Genomic DNA, 14,390 nt, shown 5'->3' with positions numbered 1-14,390 from the left:
AGTTGTTTAGTTTTTATTTCATAACCATAAACTTAACTTTGCAATTCAGCTAAACCTGGAGGGGAATAAGGAAAATATGGAACCCAAAGAAGTGCAATGAGAGCACAAAGATTATAGTATATTTTGAGCAGATGGGGATGAAGGGGTGCTCTCCTGAGCTACAGAAGGAATGGTCTGGTGGTTAAGATAAAACACAAGTCAAATTTATTATTAGATTTGTCCACAGTCAGCAATGGTGATCTTCTTGCTGGTCTTGCCATTCCTGGACCCAAAGCGCTCCATGGCTTCCACAATATTCATGCCCTCTTTCACCTTGCCAAAGACCACATGCTTGCCATCCAACCTGGAAACAGAAGAATAAACATTACGACCTGCGACCTGCAGGTAGTAATGAAATAAGACAGAAATAAGCAGCCTGCATTGTGCACTGAGATAAGAACAGTGTCCCACAAATCAATATAGCATACCCAAGCAAGAGAAGACCAGAAGAGTGGTTTGTCCAGCTTTTAGTACTAGCTAATGTCGACTAGTTAAATACCGGTAACATTTTATCCTTTTACCTAAAAAAAAAAAGTGTCAACACCAGATTTCTTTAAGCCAGTCTAAAAAAGGTGGTCTCCAACAGTCTCTAATCACTGTTAAGAATCCTAATTTTAGAATGGACCCCTAAAAAAGAGCCAACAAATCACATGCTAATTAGATGAAAGCACCACTCTTAAATTCAACTACTCAACAAAGTGCCCTGTTTTGCCATTAGAGTATCTCACTTTCTATAGTGCACTATCTAAACTTGTGACTATTCATGCCCTTCTACTACTTTAGAGCAGGAAACAGCAGGGAAAGGTTGCCTTTGCTACGCTCTGCTCTTACCACTCAGTCTTGGCAGTGCAGATGAAAAACTGGGAACCGTTTGTGTTGGGGCCAGCATTTGCCATGGACAAGATGCCAGGACCCGTATGCTTCAGGAGGAAATTCTCATCATCAAATTTCTCCCCATAAATGGACTTGCCACCAGTGCCATTATGGCGTGTGAAGTCACCACCCTGTGAACATAAAAGAGGAACCTGTCACTTTTGGCAACACAGTTGGAAAACATGCCAAGTCTGCAAGGTTCAAACTTTAAAACTCAAGTTTAAACTAATTAAAAGGGTCAAGTGGAACCAAAATGGTAGAATTAACATTTTAGTTCATATGTGCACTTAAAAAAAAGAACATTTATTACAGACCACAGCAATTTAGATGGCATGGTATCAGTGCAAAATTGTCAGACAAATATAACAGAAAACAAAGTATAAAAGTAGACGCACCAATGCAGACAGACCATATGTGCACATTCTGAAGTGTTCTGGCTCAATCCCAAATTAAGAGAACCCAAATCAGTATCAGTAAATTTCATACCTGGCACATAAATCCCGGAATTATTCTGTGAAAGCAGGAACCTTTATAACCAAAGCCTTTCTCCCCAGTGCTCAGAGCACGGAAGTTTTCTGTTAAAATAAAGTGTATATGTATATAGACACAACAGTTAAAATCAGAATACCTTAGTTAAACATTTAAAAAATAAATAAAACTAACCTGCTGTCTTTGGAACTTTGTCTGCAAACAGCTGTAAGAGAAAATGACAGTTAATGAAAAACATCTGCTTACATATTTTGTTGCTTAGTACCCTTGTCTTTAGGGGCCTCTGAATCATAAATTCATTTTCTCACTAGAAGAGAATGCTTCTTCAGTAATTACTTTGAATCCCAAATAAGAACGGCTCCTGACAGCCTTAAGGTCCTGCGGGGTTGGGTTAGCAACATGACACCCAAAGACATGCCAAAACTCCAGAACCAGGAATGACTCAGATAGTGTGAGGCTTCTCAAAAGTGACTTAGAACTTTTATGTGTATCACACCTATTCTGAACAGATATATGGTCTCTCAAAGGTACATCACCTCCCCCAACTTCAACTTGAACCTAAAGACAAGAACTTTCAAGAATAGCAAGTACTCCTGCACGATCAGGGAGTCACGATCAGGGAGTCAATGGCTGTAATTTTAGTCACTGGTAATGAAAATGCTACTACCTCCAATCTGTTAACATAGCTTTATGGATTGGATGAGCAGTCACTTCTTGGTTTCCAGGTCCCTTACCTAGTAGTGGGGTAAAAAATAAAGATTGGTTTCTAGTACAACTGCTTCGAACCTTTCCTGCATATATCAAACATTTTGGCTAAAAAAGCTTAAATACCATAGAAAACGCAAGCCCTTGCATAAAGACAGTTTAAAGTACTGAATGAACTATTCCACAGACCTGTGACTTAAATCATCTACTGAAATCCCTGGATGTTTCTTAGAAGACTTGCTAGCTAGCTTCTATGTACTGTACATAAAACGTACGGTTTTAAGTATTAACGTGTCTCCAACCCTTGTACTAACTCGTTTCCCTTTTAGACCTTTACGAAAGTTAAAGCTCGCGGTGGCACTTCCACCTCCATTCTCACCAAGGGATCTGTCAGAGCGCCTATCTCATTTCCATTAAGCCCTCTGGCTAACCTGAGACACACAAGCTACAAAGGGTTAGGCTCACGCCAAGTTTCCACGTGGCCCCTGGCCAATTATCAGCTGACTTCAGATAAAGGTGGAGTATACATCTACTGGATGTAATATTTGTCCAGAGTTTTTACGTGAGGGCAAGTTTCCACATGGGCCCTTATCAATTCTTAGCTCTGACTACAGTGAGAGTGGGCTACAGACTGATCTGCATGGGGGGGCTATCTAAACTTGGACTAAGATCCTACAACCTGATCACTGGCGGCTCTTTGAGAAGTGGTAAAAGAGGATAAAACCACTTAGGGCTACACCCCAAGACCTACCATGTTGGGTTAACTGGAACGGAATCCCATTTACCGTTTGAAGAGCCCGCCGAGTTACTTAGCTACCCTGCTGTGATTACCAACTGATTAAGAAGTACCCATAACACGCCTGAACTAATTAGGAAACCACCGGAGAAGGCCTGCCGCGCTGCCGGTCTCGACTAGCCCGTTCTGCGCGGGGATGACCCGGAGGGGCCCGGGCGCCTCCCACCCGCCGTCACCGCAGCGGAAGGCGGGCCTCGGCGCCAGCGGAGGGAAGGCGGCCGGCACATTTCCGCTCGGGGTGGGGGCGGGGAGGGGCCTCTTTCTACTTCAACCTCGCAATTTTAAGACACCCGGGGAAGCCCTCGAGCCGGCCGACCCCGCACCCTTGTAACCCAACCCCGAACTAGCAAGCGTCCTTCGGGACAAGGGATGGGCTGCTATCCCCACCGGCCCTTGGCGCGCCCGGCGCGGGAAAAGGCAGCCTTCAGGTGCGGCCGCCGCGTCGGCTCGAAGGAAGCGGCTTCCGAGTCCTCGAGGGCGGCCCCGGGAAGGTCGCGGCTGGCCGGGGCCGGCGCCCGCCTTCCGCTTGGGGCGTTGCCGACCCTCAGGGCCCCGCGGTCCCACGCGGCGGCCAACGGCTCGCGGCCCGAGCACGTGCGCGGCCGGAAGGGCGCGGCCGCGCCTCCCCCGCCCGCCCCGCCTTTGTCTGCCCGCCGCCCCCGGCCTCCCAAAATGGCCCCTCGTCAGGAAATGGCGCCGCGCCGCCCGCGTTCCTCAGGCGGGGCGCCCGCACCCAGCCCCTCGGCCTCCCCCCGCCGCCCGCTCAGGCCCACCCGGCGCGCCGCCGCCCGCCCCAACCTCGAAGGAGACGCGGCCCAAGGGCTCGCCGTCGACGGCGATGTCAAAGAACACGGTAGGGTTGACCATGGTTGAGCTGCGCGGGAGATCCCGATGTGGCGGCGTCTGCAAAGCAGCACGAGCCCCACCGCCCGCCTCTTTTATAGCCGGTCCAGGCCCCGCCCATGGCCGGTCGCGCGCCTCATCTCTGGCCAATCGCGACCACGGGTCAGTCGAAGTGACGGTGTGCCTGGGCCTATGGGTGGAGATGGCGCCGGAGAGGAGGGACGGAAGACGCGCGTGCGCGCTGGCAGATGCAGCCAGGTTCCCGCCCGCCGCTTCGGTCTCCGCGTTGCGGTGTGGGGTCGCGCGCAGGCGACTGGGTTGGGGATGGGGCTTGAAGACCGCCCTGGTGGGCCGGTTGGGTCGGTGGGAGCCCGAGAGACATGCACCTGCCTGGGCCCGCGGCCAGGACGTCTTCCCATCGCGCAGAGGGGGCAACTGAGGCAAACGCAGGCCTCAAGGTCGCGCCGCCCGCCAAGGTCGCTCGGGGTCCAGGGCCCGTGCCGCTCTGGGAGGCCAGGTGGCTTTGGGCATCACCATTTTCCCACTGCAGATGAGGATGAGGCGCAGCCGCCGCCCTCTCTCCCTTCCCCCTTTCTCCCCTAGTCTGAAAGGTTATGAAATGCTTCCAAAATACCCTACTTTCCGAAAATATCTTGCACCCTCTGCTTGAATTTTCTCCAGGAGGAAGATGTTAAAACAAGAGCCTGTCACTTCCCTGGTAGCGCAGTGGTTAAGAATCGCCTGCCAATGTGGCGACATGGGTTTGAGCCCTGGTCCGGGACGATCCCACATGCTGTGGAGCACCTAAGCCCTTGCGCCACAACTACTGAGCCTGTGCTCTAGAGCCCACGAGCCACAACTACTGAGCCAGCATGCCACAACTACTGAAGCCCGGGTGCCTAGAGCCCGTGCTCCGCAGCAAGAGAAGCCACTGCAATGAGAAGCCCGCGCGCTGCATCAAAGACCCAGCGCAGCCAAAAGTAAATACATTTATTTAAAAAAGAAAAGAAAAGTGAATTCCCTTAGGCAAATATATTAATAATACTTTTATTACTAGTACTAAATGCACTTATATGGCCCTGGTCTTTTGTTCGGAAAACCTTGAAAAGAAAATTTATATATCCTCTGACATTCAGAATGTTACTTTAGTATCTCCAAAACCAGGGTAGGGTTGTGAGAAGCAAATGAGAGTCCTTATGAAAGATGAAATCCAGTGTCTGGCATCATGCCATCGTTATTAATAATGGCATTGTGAGCCTACATCTGCTCAGAATTTATAGAGAGTGCGGTTTTGTTCTCACAACCACCCCAGAATCCCCATTTACAGATGCGGAAAGTGAGCATCCTTCATGTTAAGTAGCTTGCTCAGAGTAACCAACTTAGGAGTATTAGCGAAGCCAGAACTGGCAACTGCGTTTTTGCCCATTCCCCAGCACCGGTGCTTTGTGACCTTGAGGAAGCTGCTTGTCCTTATCTGACACTGAAAAAATGGCCCGAGGCCCTCAGGCATAAACTCCCTCACCTTCTCTCTCCTCCACCCTGAACCTTAAAGCAGTTAGGAACCCCTCCTAAGAAATAAATGAATGGATAATAAGGTCATCACTTATGACTTCCCTCACTTTACTATTCAGAGCCCTCCCTTCTCTTCACCATCATCATAGTCCTCTCACTTACTTCTTCTACCAAGAACTCAGAGGGGAACCCTCCACCTGCGAGGGTTAGAGGCAGTGAGGGGAAGCCAGGCTGTGTCCTGTGCAGGCCCCAAAGACGGGGGTCTCTGTGGCAGGCACACAGGCGTGGCCAAAAGGATCCTGTCTGCAGCCAGGCCAGCCTGGGCATTACTGACCTGAGTTAGGTGGTAAAATGTGCAGTAGTTTTTTGTTTTGTTTTGTTTTTCTCTCTCTCTGTCTCTTTGACTTATGTATGCATTTCTTTTTCTTGCTGCACTGTGCGGCATGCGGGGATCTTAGTTCCCCAAACAGGGATCGAACCCTCGCCCTAGGCAGTGAAAGCATGGAGCCCTTAACTACTGGACTGCCAGGGAATTCCCTGCATTTTCTTTTTTAACAGCTTTTAACAAGTGAATTTCATGGTATGGAAGCTTTATTGAGATGTAGTTTACATACCATGAAATTCACTTGTTTTAAGCATACAATTCAGTGACTTTTTAGCAAATTCAGAGCAGAGCAGATATCGCCACAATCTAATTTTGGAACATTTCCCTCACCCAGAAAGAACCTTGTGCCCATTTTTAGTAACTCCCTGTTTCCACCCAATAACTGCTTTTAAAATTGTGTAGTTAAAAATTGATTTAGACTTGTGGTTTCAACTGGAAATATTAAAGTTTATATATTGCTTTTTTTTTTTCTTTTTGGCTGCACTGGGTCTTCGTTGCTGCACGCAGGTTTTCTCTAGTTGTGGCGAGCGGGGGCTACTCTTCGTTGTGGTGCATGGGCTTCTCATTGTGGTGGCTTCTCTTGTTGCGGAGCATGGGCACTAGGCGCATGGGCTTCAGTAGTTGTGGCACAAGGGCTCAGTAGTTGTGGCTCATGGGTCCTAGAGTGCAGGCTCAGTAGTTGTGGCACACGGGCTTAGTTGCTCTGCAGCATGTGGGATCTTCTCGGACCAGGGATCCAACCCGTCTCCCCTGCATTGGCAGACGGATTCTTAACCACTGCGCCACCAGGGAAGTCCCTACATATTGCATTTTAACATTTAAGAGAACTTTAGGTTCAACCTATTTAAAAGTTTATCAGAATTGTTTAATGCCCAGGGAGGTTTTTTCATTGTTAATTTGGACAATGAAGTACATTAAAAGGAAACCAAATGTATTACATCTATAAATGCAGTTTAAATGTTTGAAGATATATTAAAAGAGTTCAAACCTGCCATACCTATAAAGAGACAAATGTGATGTGTAAGCTGAAGAACTATGTTTTAAATTGTAGTTTAATAATTTAAATATCAGTTGTTAAGATATAACAAAATAACTCCTAAGTAGTCTTGCTACATAAGAAAAGATGCAGGACTCCAATTCTCACGTCAGGGAACCCAGGGGACTTCACTCCTCACCCCACCACCCCGTCCTCAGCTCCAGCCCCATCACTTCACAGCTTCACAGGTACCACCACCTCCCTTCCCCTCCTGCATCCCCCAAGTTCATGTTCAAGATCGTCTGGCTGCCGCAAAGACTAAGGAAGGGGGAGAAAAGGAAAAGGGCAGAAGGCTCGGGAGTGGTGCCATCACAGTCTTGTTTGCAAAGCTTTCCCAGGAGCCCCACCCAGCGGCTTTCACCCTTGGCAGCAGGAATCCAGGAAGATGAATATTTTGATCTGGGCACAGTGCCACCTGAGCCACCCGGCTTCTGATAGTAAGGAGGAAGGCAAGATGGCTGCTTTGGGGAGACAACAGGCAACATCCGAGGCAACAACTATTGCTGACCCAGCAGAAAAGGGATGGACTGAGAGGGACCGGGAGTTCTCAGCCCTTAGGAAACCTGCACATCAGGGCACAGGGAGAAACCCACCTCAGCCTGGCCTGGGGGAGGACCACCCCGCCAAACGTTGGATTTGATGGCAGGGCGGGACCGGGGTGGGGCTGCATCTGCTTAGTGAAGCCCAGATCACTCCTGATCTCCCTGGATCACCCGAGGCTGGGAAAGGTGGTGTCTGGTGTTCTCACATAGGGTGGGGAATTTCCCTAACACAGAAAGGGGCACAGTAACCAAAAAAGGGGGAAATGAGGCCTAAGTTAGTTAATTCAAGATTCCAGAAAATATCGGGTGCCATTATTACGATCATTATTTAATTCTCATAGCAGTCCTTTGAAGTAGATACTATTATTTTGGTTTTTTTTTTTTTTTTTTTTTTTTTTTTTGGCAGCGCTGAACGGCCCAGCATGCAGGAATCCTGACCAGGGATGGAACCCGTGGCCCCTGCAGTGGAAGCATGGAGTCCTAACCACTGGACCGCCAGGGAATTCCCTATTTTTCCTATTTTTCACAAGAGGAGACAGAAGCTCAGAGAAGTTGAGTAACTTCCTCAAGGTCACACAGCAGCTAAGAGGTAGAGCCAGATGTCCATTCTACCTGGTTTTGGGGCCCTGTGTTCCTCACCACTATGCCACATCCTGAAATTTTTTAAAATTATGCTAAAATATACATAACATAAAGTTTACCATTTTCACTATCAAGTGTACCATTCACAGGCATTAAGTACATTCCTATTATTGTGCAGCATTCCCACCATCCATTCCAGAACTTTTTCATCTTCCCAAACTGAAACTCTGTCCCCACTGAACACTAACTCCCCATCCCCTCCCCCAGCTCCTGACACCCACCATTCTTCTGCTTTCTGTCTCTACAAATTTGCTTGTTCTAGGAACTCCATGTGAGTGGAATCATACAATATTTGTCCTTTTGTGACTGGCTTATTTCACTTAGCATAATGTCCTCAAGGTCCATCCATGTTGTAGCATGTGTCAGAATTTCCTTTCTTTTTGTAGCAGGATAATATTCCATTGTTTATCCATCCTTCCATCAATGGACACTTGGGTTGCCTCCATCTTTTGGCCATCATGACAAATGCTGCTGTGAACATGGGTGAGTCCTTTCTTTCAATCTTTTTGTGTATATACTGTGAAGTGGAATTGCTGAATCAGACAATAATACTGTTTTGATTTTTTAAAGAACTGCCATACTGTTTTTTACATTTATTTATTTATTTTTGGCTGCATTGGGTCTTTGTTGCTGTGCGTGGGCTTTCCCTAGTTGCGGTGAGTGGGGGCTACTCTTCTTTGCGGTGCAAGGGCTTCTCATTGCGGTGGCTTCTTTTGTTGCGGAGCACGGGCTCTAGGTGCGTGGGCCTCAGTAGTTGCGGCACACGAGCTCAGTAGTTGTGGCTCATGGGCTCTAGAGCGCAGGCTCAGTAGTTGTGTTACACGGGCTTAATTGCTCCATGACATGTGGGATCTTCCTGGACCAGGGCTTGAACCCGTGTCCCCTGCCTTGGCAGGCAGATTCTTAACCACTGAGCCACCAGGGAAGCCTGCCATACTGTTTTTCACAGCAGCGGCACCATTTTACATTCATACCAGCCATGCACAACGGTTCCAGTTTCTCCACATCCTCACCAACACATGTTATATTTTCTGTTTGTTTGTTTTTATAATAGCCGTCCTAATGGGTGTGAGGCAGTACTTCATTGTGGTTTTGACTTGCGTTTCCCTAATGATTAGTGATGCTAAGCATCTTTTCTTGTGTTTTTGGCCATTTGTGTGTCTTCTTTTTTTTTTTTTTTTTTTTCTTTTTGCGGTACGCGGGCCTCTCACTGTTGTGGCCTCTCCCGTTGCGGAGCACAGGTTCCGGACGCGCAGGCCCAGCGGCCATGGCTCATGGGCCCAGCCGCTCCGCGGCATATGGGATCCTCCCAGATCGGGGCACGAACCCGTATCCCCTGCATCGGCAGGCGGACTCTCAACCACTGCGCCACCAGGGAGGCCCTGTGTGTCTTCTTTGAACAGAGAAACATCTATTCAAGTCTTACCTATTTTTCAATTGGGTTGTTGGCTTTTTGTTGTTGAGTTTCAGGAATACTTTACATATTCTTGATATTAATCCCTTACCGTATATATGATTTGCATATATGTTCTCCCATTCGGTGGGTTGCCTTTTTCATTCTGTTGATAGTGTCATGATTTTTTTTTTTTTTTGAGTGCCCAGGTTGTATCCATTGGCTGGATCTCAGCTTTGGCTACATGATAACTTACACTCAGTTTTGACGTGTGTGTGGGTCCGACCACCAAGGGAAGGTCAATATTACTCACAAAGCTCAGTTCTCCAAATTCCTGGGGAGATTTCAGCAAAATTCCTGTGGTGACCATGCTGGCCTCCTCCTCTAATGCTGAAGGTGGAACTACAGCAGGTGAAGACAGAGCCAGGAGGGGAAACTGAGGCAGGGACCATTCAGTCCTCTGTCCAAGATCAGCTACATCATGTATAGAGTCCATAGCAAAATGAAATGTGGGGCCCCTTATTCAAAAATGGTCAAGGATGACAGAGCATTAAACCAAGCACAGGGCCCTTCTGAGCACGGAGCCCTGTGTGGCTGCATGGGTCACATGCCCCTGATGCTGGCCCTGCCACTGCCTTTGGTGGCAAACCGTCAATCCCTGGGAGCCCTAGACACAGGGGACTTTACACACACACCCCTGGCTCTTTTCCAAGAGTCATCACCAAGTGCTCATGAGGAAGACGGGAGGCTGGTCCAGGAGATGGAGAAGACTCGCTGAGGCTCTGGGGGAGGAGCAGGGGTCCTGAGAGACCCTCCAAGGACAGGGGCTCTGCAGTAAGCACCTGGGAGTGACTGTCTGCCCTGGGGGATCATGAGTAAGACCTGGCCCTGAGGGTCAGGCACGTGGCGCTACTGGAGGCTGAGGGTGGACGTGCCAGGCCCTACACCGTGTACCAGTGGGGGTGTGTCAGGAGAGCTGAGACCTCCTGAAGGACAGGCACATGGGGCCTCTGAGAGCAGGGGGGTCAAGAGAAACACTACAGGTGTCCCCAGGCCACACCGACTGCCAGGCAATGGCCGTCTACCACTGAGGAGGTGAAAGAGCAGAGTGAGACCACCCGCCAAGGTGCAGGGGCACAGGGCCTGCTGCAACAGACCCCCACACACTCAGATGCCAGCGCTGCCAAAGGAAGGTCTGATCCTGCTGCCTGTGGTGAGCTGAATCTAAAGCAGCAACAAAGTCCAGACTCAGCTCACCCACAGGCCAGATGGGCTGAGCCCCGCACCAACAGCCAACACAGAAGGATGTGCCTTTTCCTGGGCATCCAACTCTTTACTTCAGCCTCTGCTATTCTTTACACACATTGTGCTTGGTATTCAGTGACAAATCCTTCCTGCCTGACTGCCTTTGAACTGGGGCACTGGCTTTTTCCTGTCTTTGGACTGGAACTTACACCATTGGTTCTCCTGGGTCTTCAGCTTGCTGACTCACCCCACAGATCTTGGGGCTTGTCAGCCTCCATAATCAGGTGAGCTAATTCCTCATAATAAACAAACAAACAAATACATATATCTCCTATTGGTTCTGTTTCTCTGGAGAACTCTGATTAAATGTAGACACCAAAAACAAAAACAAAAACAAACAAACTCCAAAATAACGTGACCCATCATCTAGAAAGGCAACAATCAATAGAACCAGACCCAGAGATAGCCTGTGTTATAAGACAAGAGACTTTAACCATGGTAAATGTGTAACAGGACATACTGCAAAGGGTGGATGATGTCACGACAGGTGGGATTTTCAACAGAGAGATAGAAACAATAAAGAAGCACCAGGGCTTCCCTGGTGGTGCAGTGGTTGAGAGTCCGCCTGCCGATGCGGGGGGCACGGGTTCGTGCCCCGGTTCGGGAGGATCCCACATGCCGCGGAGCAGCTGGGCCCATGAGCCATGGCCACTGAGCCTGCGCGTCCGGAGCCTGGAGAAGGAGAAGCCTTCAACAGTGAGGAGAAGCCTGACTGAGGAGAAGCCACAACAGTGAGAGGCCCGCGTACAAAAAAAAAAAAAAAAAAAAAATCATGTTGTGTGTACAATCTTATTGCCTAGCTTTCAACTTAATCCTATAACATGAGCATTTAGTTTGGTTCCAACCTCCTCAATATGCCTTATCCAATGTTGGGCAAAGTTCCATGCAGTGGAAGTTCCATAATCTGCTTCGCTCCTTTATTACTAAGCACTTCTCTCTCCTGAGCTCTTTTTTATCTTTATAATAAGTATGTGGTTTTCCCATGCAAGGAAACCAGGGACCACTGGGAAAATGCCCGACCAAAGGTCAGAGGCAGGGAGAGGGCAAGGTGAGCCCTGAACAGCTTGGGCCAGAAAGCAAGAGCATTCAAGTCCAAATGGGTCGAGGAACCAGGGTATCACCTGTCAAACTCGGGTCAATTTAAGTATCAAGAAGAATAATGACAGTAGGTACAACACATTGGACAGAAACAAATCCAAGTCCACAGTGATTCTAAATAACAAAAGTGTATGTATGGGGGGGGTCACTCTTCTTCACGGAATTCCAGGCAATGCATATAGAAGGAAAGATCAAAGGAGGAAAATCACTTTGCAGTGCAATCATGGGCATCGTCAAGGACCCTCAATGGAGGCTAAAACCATGTTGAAATGATGCTGAATGTCCTTACGCTGCAGGCCACTTACAAATACAGTAGGGGAGAGGCCCCTTCACCAAGGGAGGCTGCTGGTTACCACTGAAAATAGCCAGTGATGAGACAGCTGACCTTACAATGCAACGAGACCACTTGGGCAGGACTCCAGACTCTGAGGGGCCCTAGACACAGCAGATGTCTTCCTGGACTCCATGCACACAGAGGACTTCTGACAGACCGTATAGGGGTCCTTCCTGCTTTCAACCTGTTTAGGCTGTTTGTTTCTTTTAAAGTCGGTAACAATAATTAAGAATCGTATTTACAAATGATGTGTAAGACACCAATTGTTTAACAGACTTTTTAAAAAGAAACTTTTTTAAGAACAGTTTTAGGCTCGTAGGGAAATTGAGGAGAAAGTACAGATATTTCCCATATATCCCCTGTTCCCCACCCCAGCCCCTGGCCAACCTCCCCCATTATCATCATCCCCCACCAGAGTGGTGCATTTGTTACAATCGATGAAACGACACTGACACATTATAGCCACCCAAACCCTCCGTTTACATTAGGGTTCTCTCTCAGTGTTGTATTGATACATTCTATAGGTTTTGACAAATGGATAATGACATGTACCCACCATTACAGTATCACACAGAGTATTTTCACTGCCCTAAAAATCCTTTGTGCTCCACCCGTTATCTTTCAGCCCCCAACTCCTGGCAACCACTGATCTTTTTACTGTCTCCATAGTTTTGCCTTTTCCAGAATGTCATAGAGTTAGAATTATACAGTATGTATTCTTTTCAGATTGGCTTCTTTCACCTAGTACTATGCATTTAAGGTTCCTCTATGTCTTTTAAAATTTTTTTATTGAAGCATAATTGATGTGCAATATAACAAAAGTTACTGGTGTACAACAGACAGCTCATTTCTTTTTAGTGCTGAATAATATTCCATTGTCTGGTTGTACCACAGTTTATTTATCTCTTCACCTATTGAAGGGCATCTTGGTGGCTTCCAGATTTTGGCAATTATGAATAAAGCTGCTATAAACATCTGTGTGCAGATTTTTGTGTGGACATAAATTTTCCACTCCTTTGTGTAAATACCAAGGAGCCCGGTGTCTTCCTTGGCAGTCCAATGGTTAAGACTCCGTGCTTCCACTGCAGGGGGCACAGGTTCAGTCCCTGGTTGGGGAACTAAGATCCCATGTGCCATGTGGCCAAAAAATTAAAAAAAAAAACAACAACAGGGAGCCCAGCTGCTGGATTGTATGGTAAGAGTACGTTGAGTTTTATAAGAAACCACCAAACTGTCTTCCAGAGTGGATGGACCATTTTGCATTCGCACCAGCAATGAATGAGGGTTCCTGTCGCTTTCGTGTTTTATTTTTTTATCATGAGTGTGTATTTACTGTACAAAAGCAGTGTTTCCTGCTCATGTTGCAAGGAAGTCAAGCAGACAGTGACACTGTTGGCAGGTGACGGCTGCTCCACCGAGGCCTCTGCTGTCTTGGGCTCCTGCGGAGAGGGTGGGGGAGAAAAGAGCAGACACCAGCCGCCAGAAACCTCGGGCTCTGTGGTCCTGTGCGGGCTCAGTCAGGAGGAGTTTTGGCTACAGACAGAAAATACCACACAACGCTGGCTCCGGCCACATGGACCTGCTTTGACATCAGCAGGGTTGGTTCCCCAGTCCAGCTGGCGTTACCAGAGCTTGCTCCACCCCGCTCCACCTCGTGGTCAAATCCTGACCGCCATCCACATCCAGCCACAGGAAGGAAGAGCAGTATGGAGAAGGTGGCCCCCTCGCAGTCACCCAGTGTCCCAGCACCCAAAGGGGGCCACGAGGAGCTGCAGAGGAGCTGGGAAGGGAGCCGCTTCGGGGGGGTGGGCAGGGGTCCAGCTGGAAAGCAGGGTCACTGTGCCCGGGTCTCACTCCACCACCAGCCATCGAAGCAGATGGCCGAACTCTTCCTCAATCAAACCAATAAATGCTCCCTGGACACCTGCTGAGTGTCCTAGAGTGGCCCTGCAGGGCACAGTCCCTAGCAGGGGACAGTCACAGGCTGAGTGGAGAAGATGCCAGCAGGAGCTCTGCGTGCTTGCGAGGCGCTTGGTGGTGGGCAGACGCGGCGGCCCTCGGGGAGAATGGGCCAGGCCGCATGCACCTCCGGAAGACAGCTTTGCATCCACCCCATTCGTTCCTGCCTTAATCTCTTCGACAAATGTTTTGGGCACCGGAATAATCCAGGACACAGGAGAGATCTGCTCCCTGTCCTCATGGAGTTCACTGTCTCATGGGGAAAACAGATTAAAAAATTGTATGATCTCCTCTGACCAAGAATGTTTAACCACGCTCTAGACTTCCCTTGTAGGTGACAGGACACACGGGATAAAGGAGAAAGTGAACAATGCCAGGAGGGAACAACCAGGTGAATGTGGGACATTCTATAAGGTGACTTGACTGAATTGTTAAAAAA

At 48.5% G+C, this 14,390-nt stretch overlaps 1 protein-coding gene across 1 annotated transcript; it reads right to left on the bottom strand.

Moving 5' to 3' along the window:
* Positions 1–3,826, bottom strand: PPIA (peptidylprolyl isomerase A). Its single transcript, XM_060107648.1, has 5 exons — positions 3,701–3,826; positions 1,576–1,606; positions 1,399–1,487; positions 871–1,043; positions 1–343 (listed from the first exon to the last, which is right to left on the bottom strand). The coding sequence occupies exons 1-5, from the start codon at positions 3,767–3,769 to the stop codon at positions 211–213; spliced, it is 495 nt and encodes a 164-aa protein (XP_059963631.1). The 5' UTR covers positions 3,770–3,826; the 3' UTR covers positions 1–210.
* Positions 3,827–14,390: the final 10,564 nt, after the last annotated feature.

This window comes from Mesoplodon densirostris, chromosome 9 (assembly GCF_025265405.1).
Source record: "Mesoplodon densirostris isolate mMesDen1 chromosome 9, mMesDen1 primary haplotype, whole genome shotgun sequence".
Classification (NCBI taxonomy): Eukaryota; Metazoa; Chordata; class Mammalia; order Artiodactyla; family Ziphiidae; genus Mesoplodon; species Mesoplodon densirostris.
This window is presented reverse-complemented; position numbering and strand designations above follow the sequence as displayed.

What these genes read in the sequence shown, in the direction of transcription:
- PPIA (XM_060107648.1), bottom strand. Translation starts at nt 3,769, where the DNA reads ATGGTCAACCCTACCGTGTTCTTTGACATCGCCGTCGACGGCGAGCCC. An exon ending in TGGGCCGCGTCTCCTTCGAG is followed by an intron (nt 1,607 to 3,700) that starts GTTGGGGCGGGC and finishes TTTCTCTTACAG; the next exon opens with CTGTTTGCAGACAAAGTTCC. An exon ending in CAAAGTTCCAAAGACAGCAG is followed by an intron (nt 1,488 to 1,575) that starts GTTAGTTTTATT and finishes TTATTTTAACAG; the next exon opens with AAAACTTCCGTGCTCTGAGC.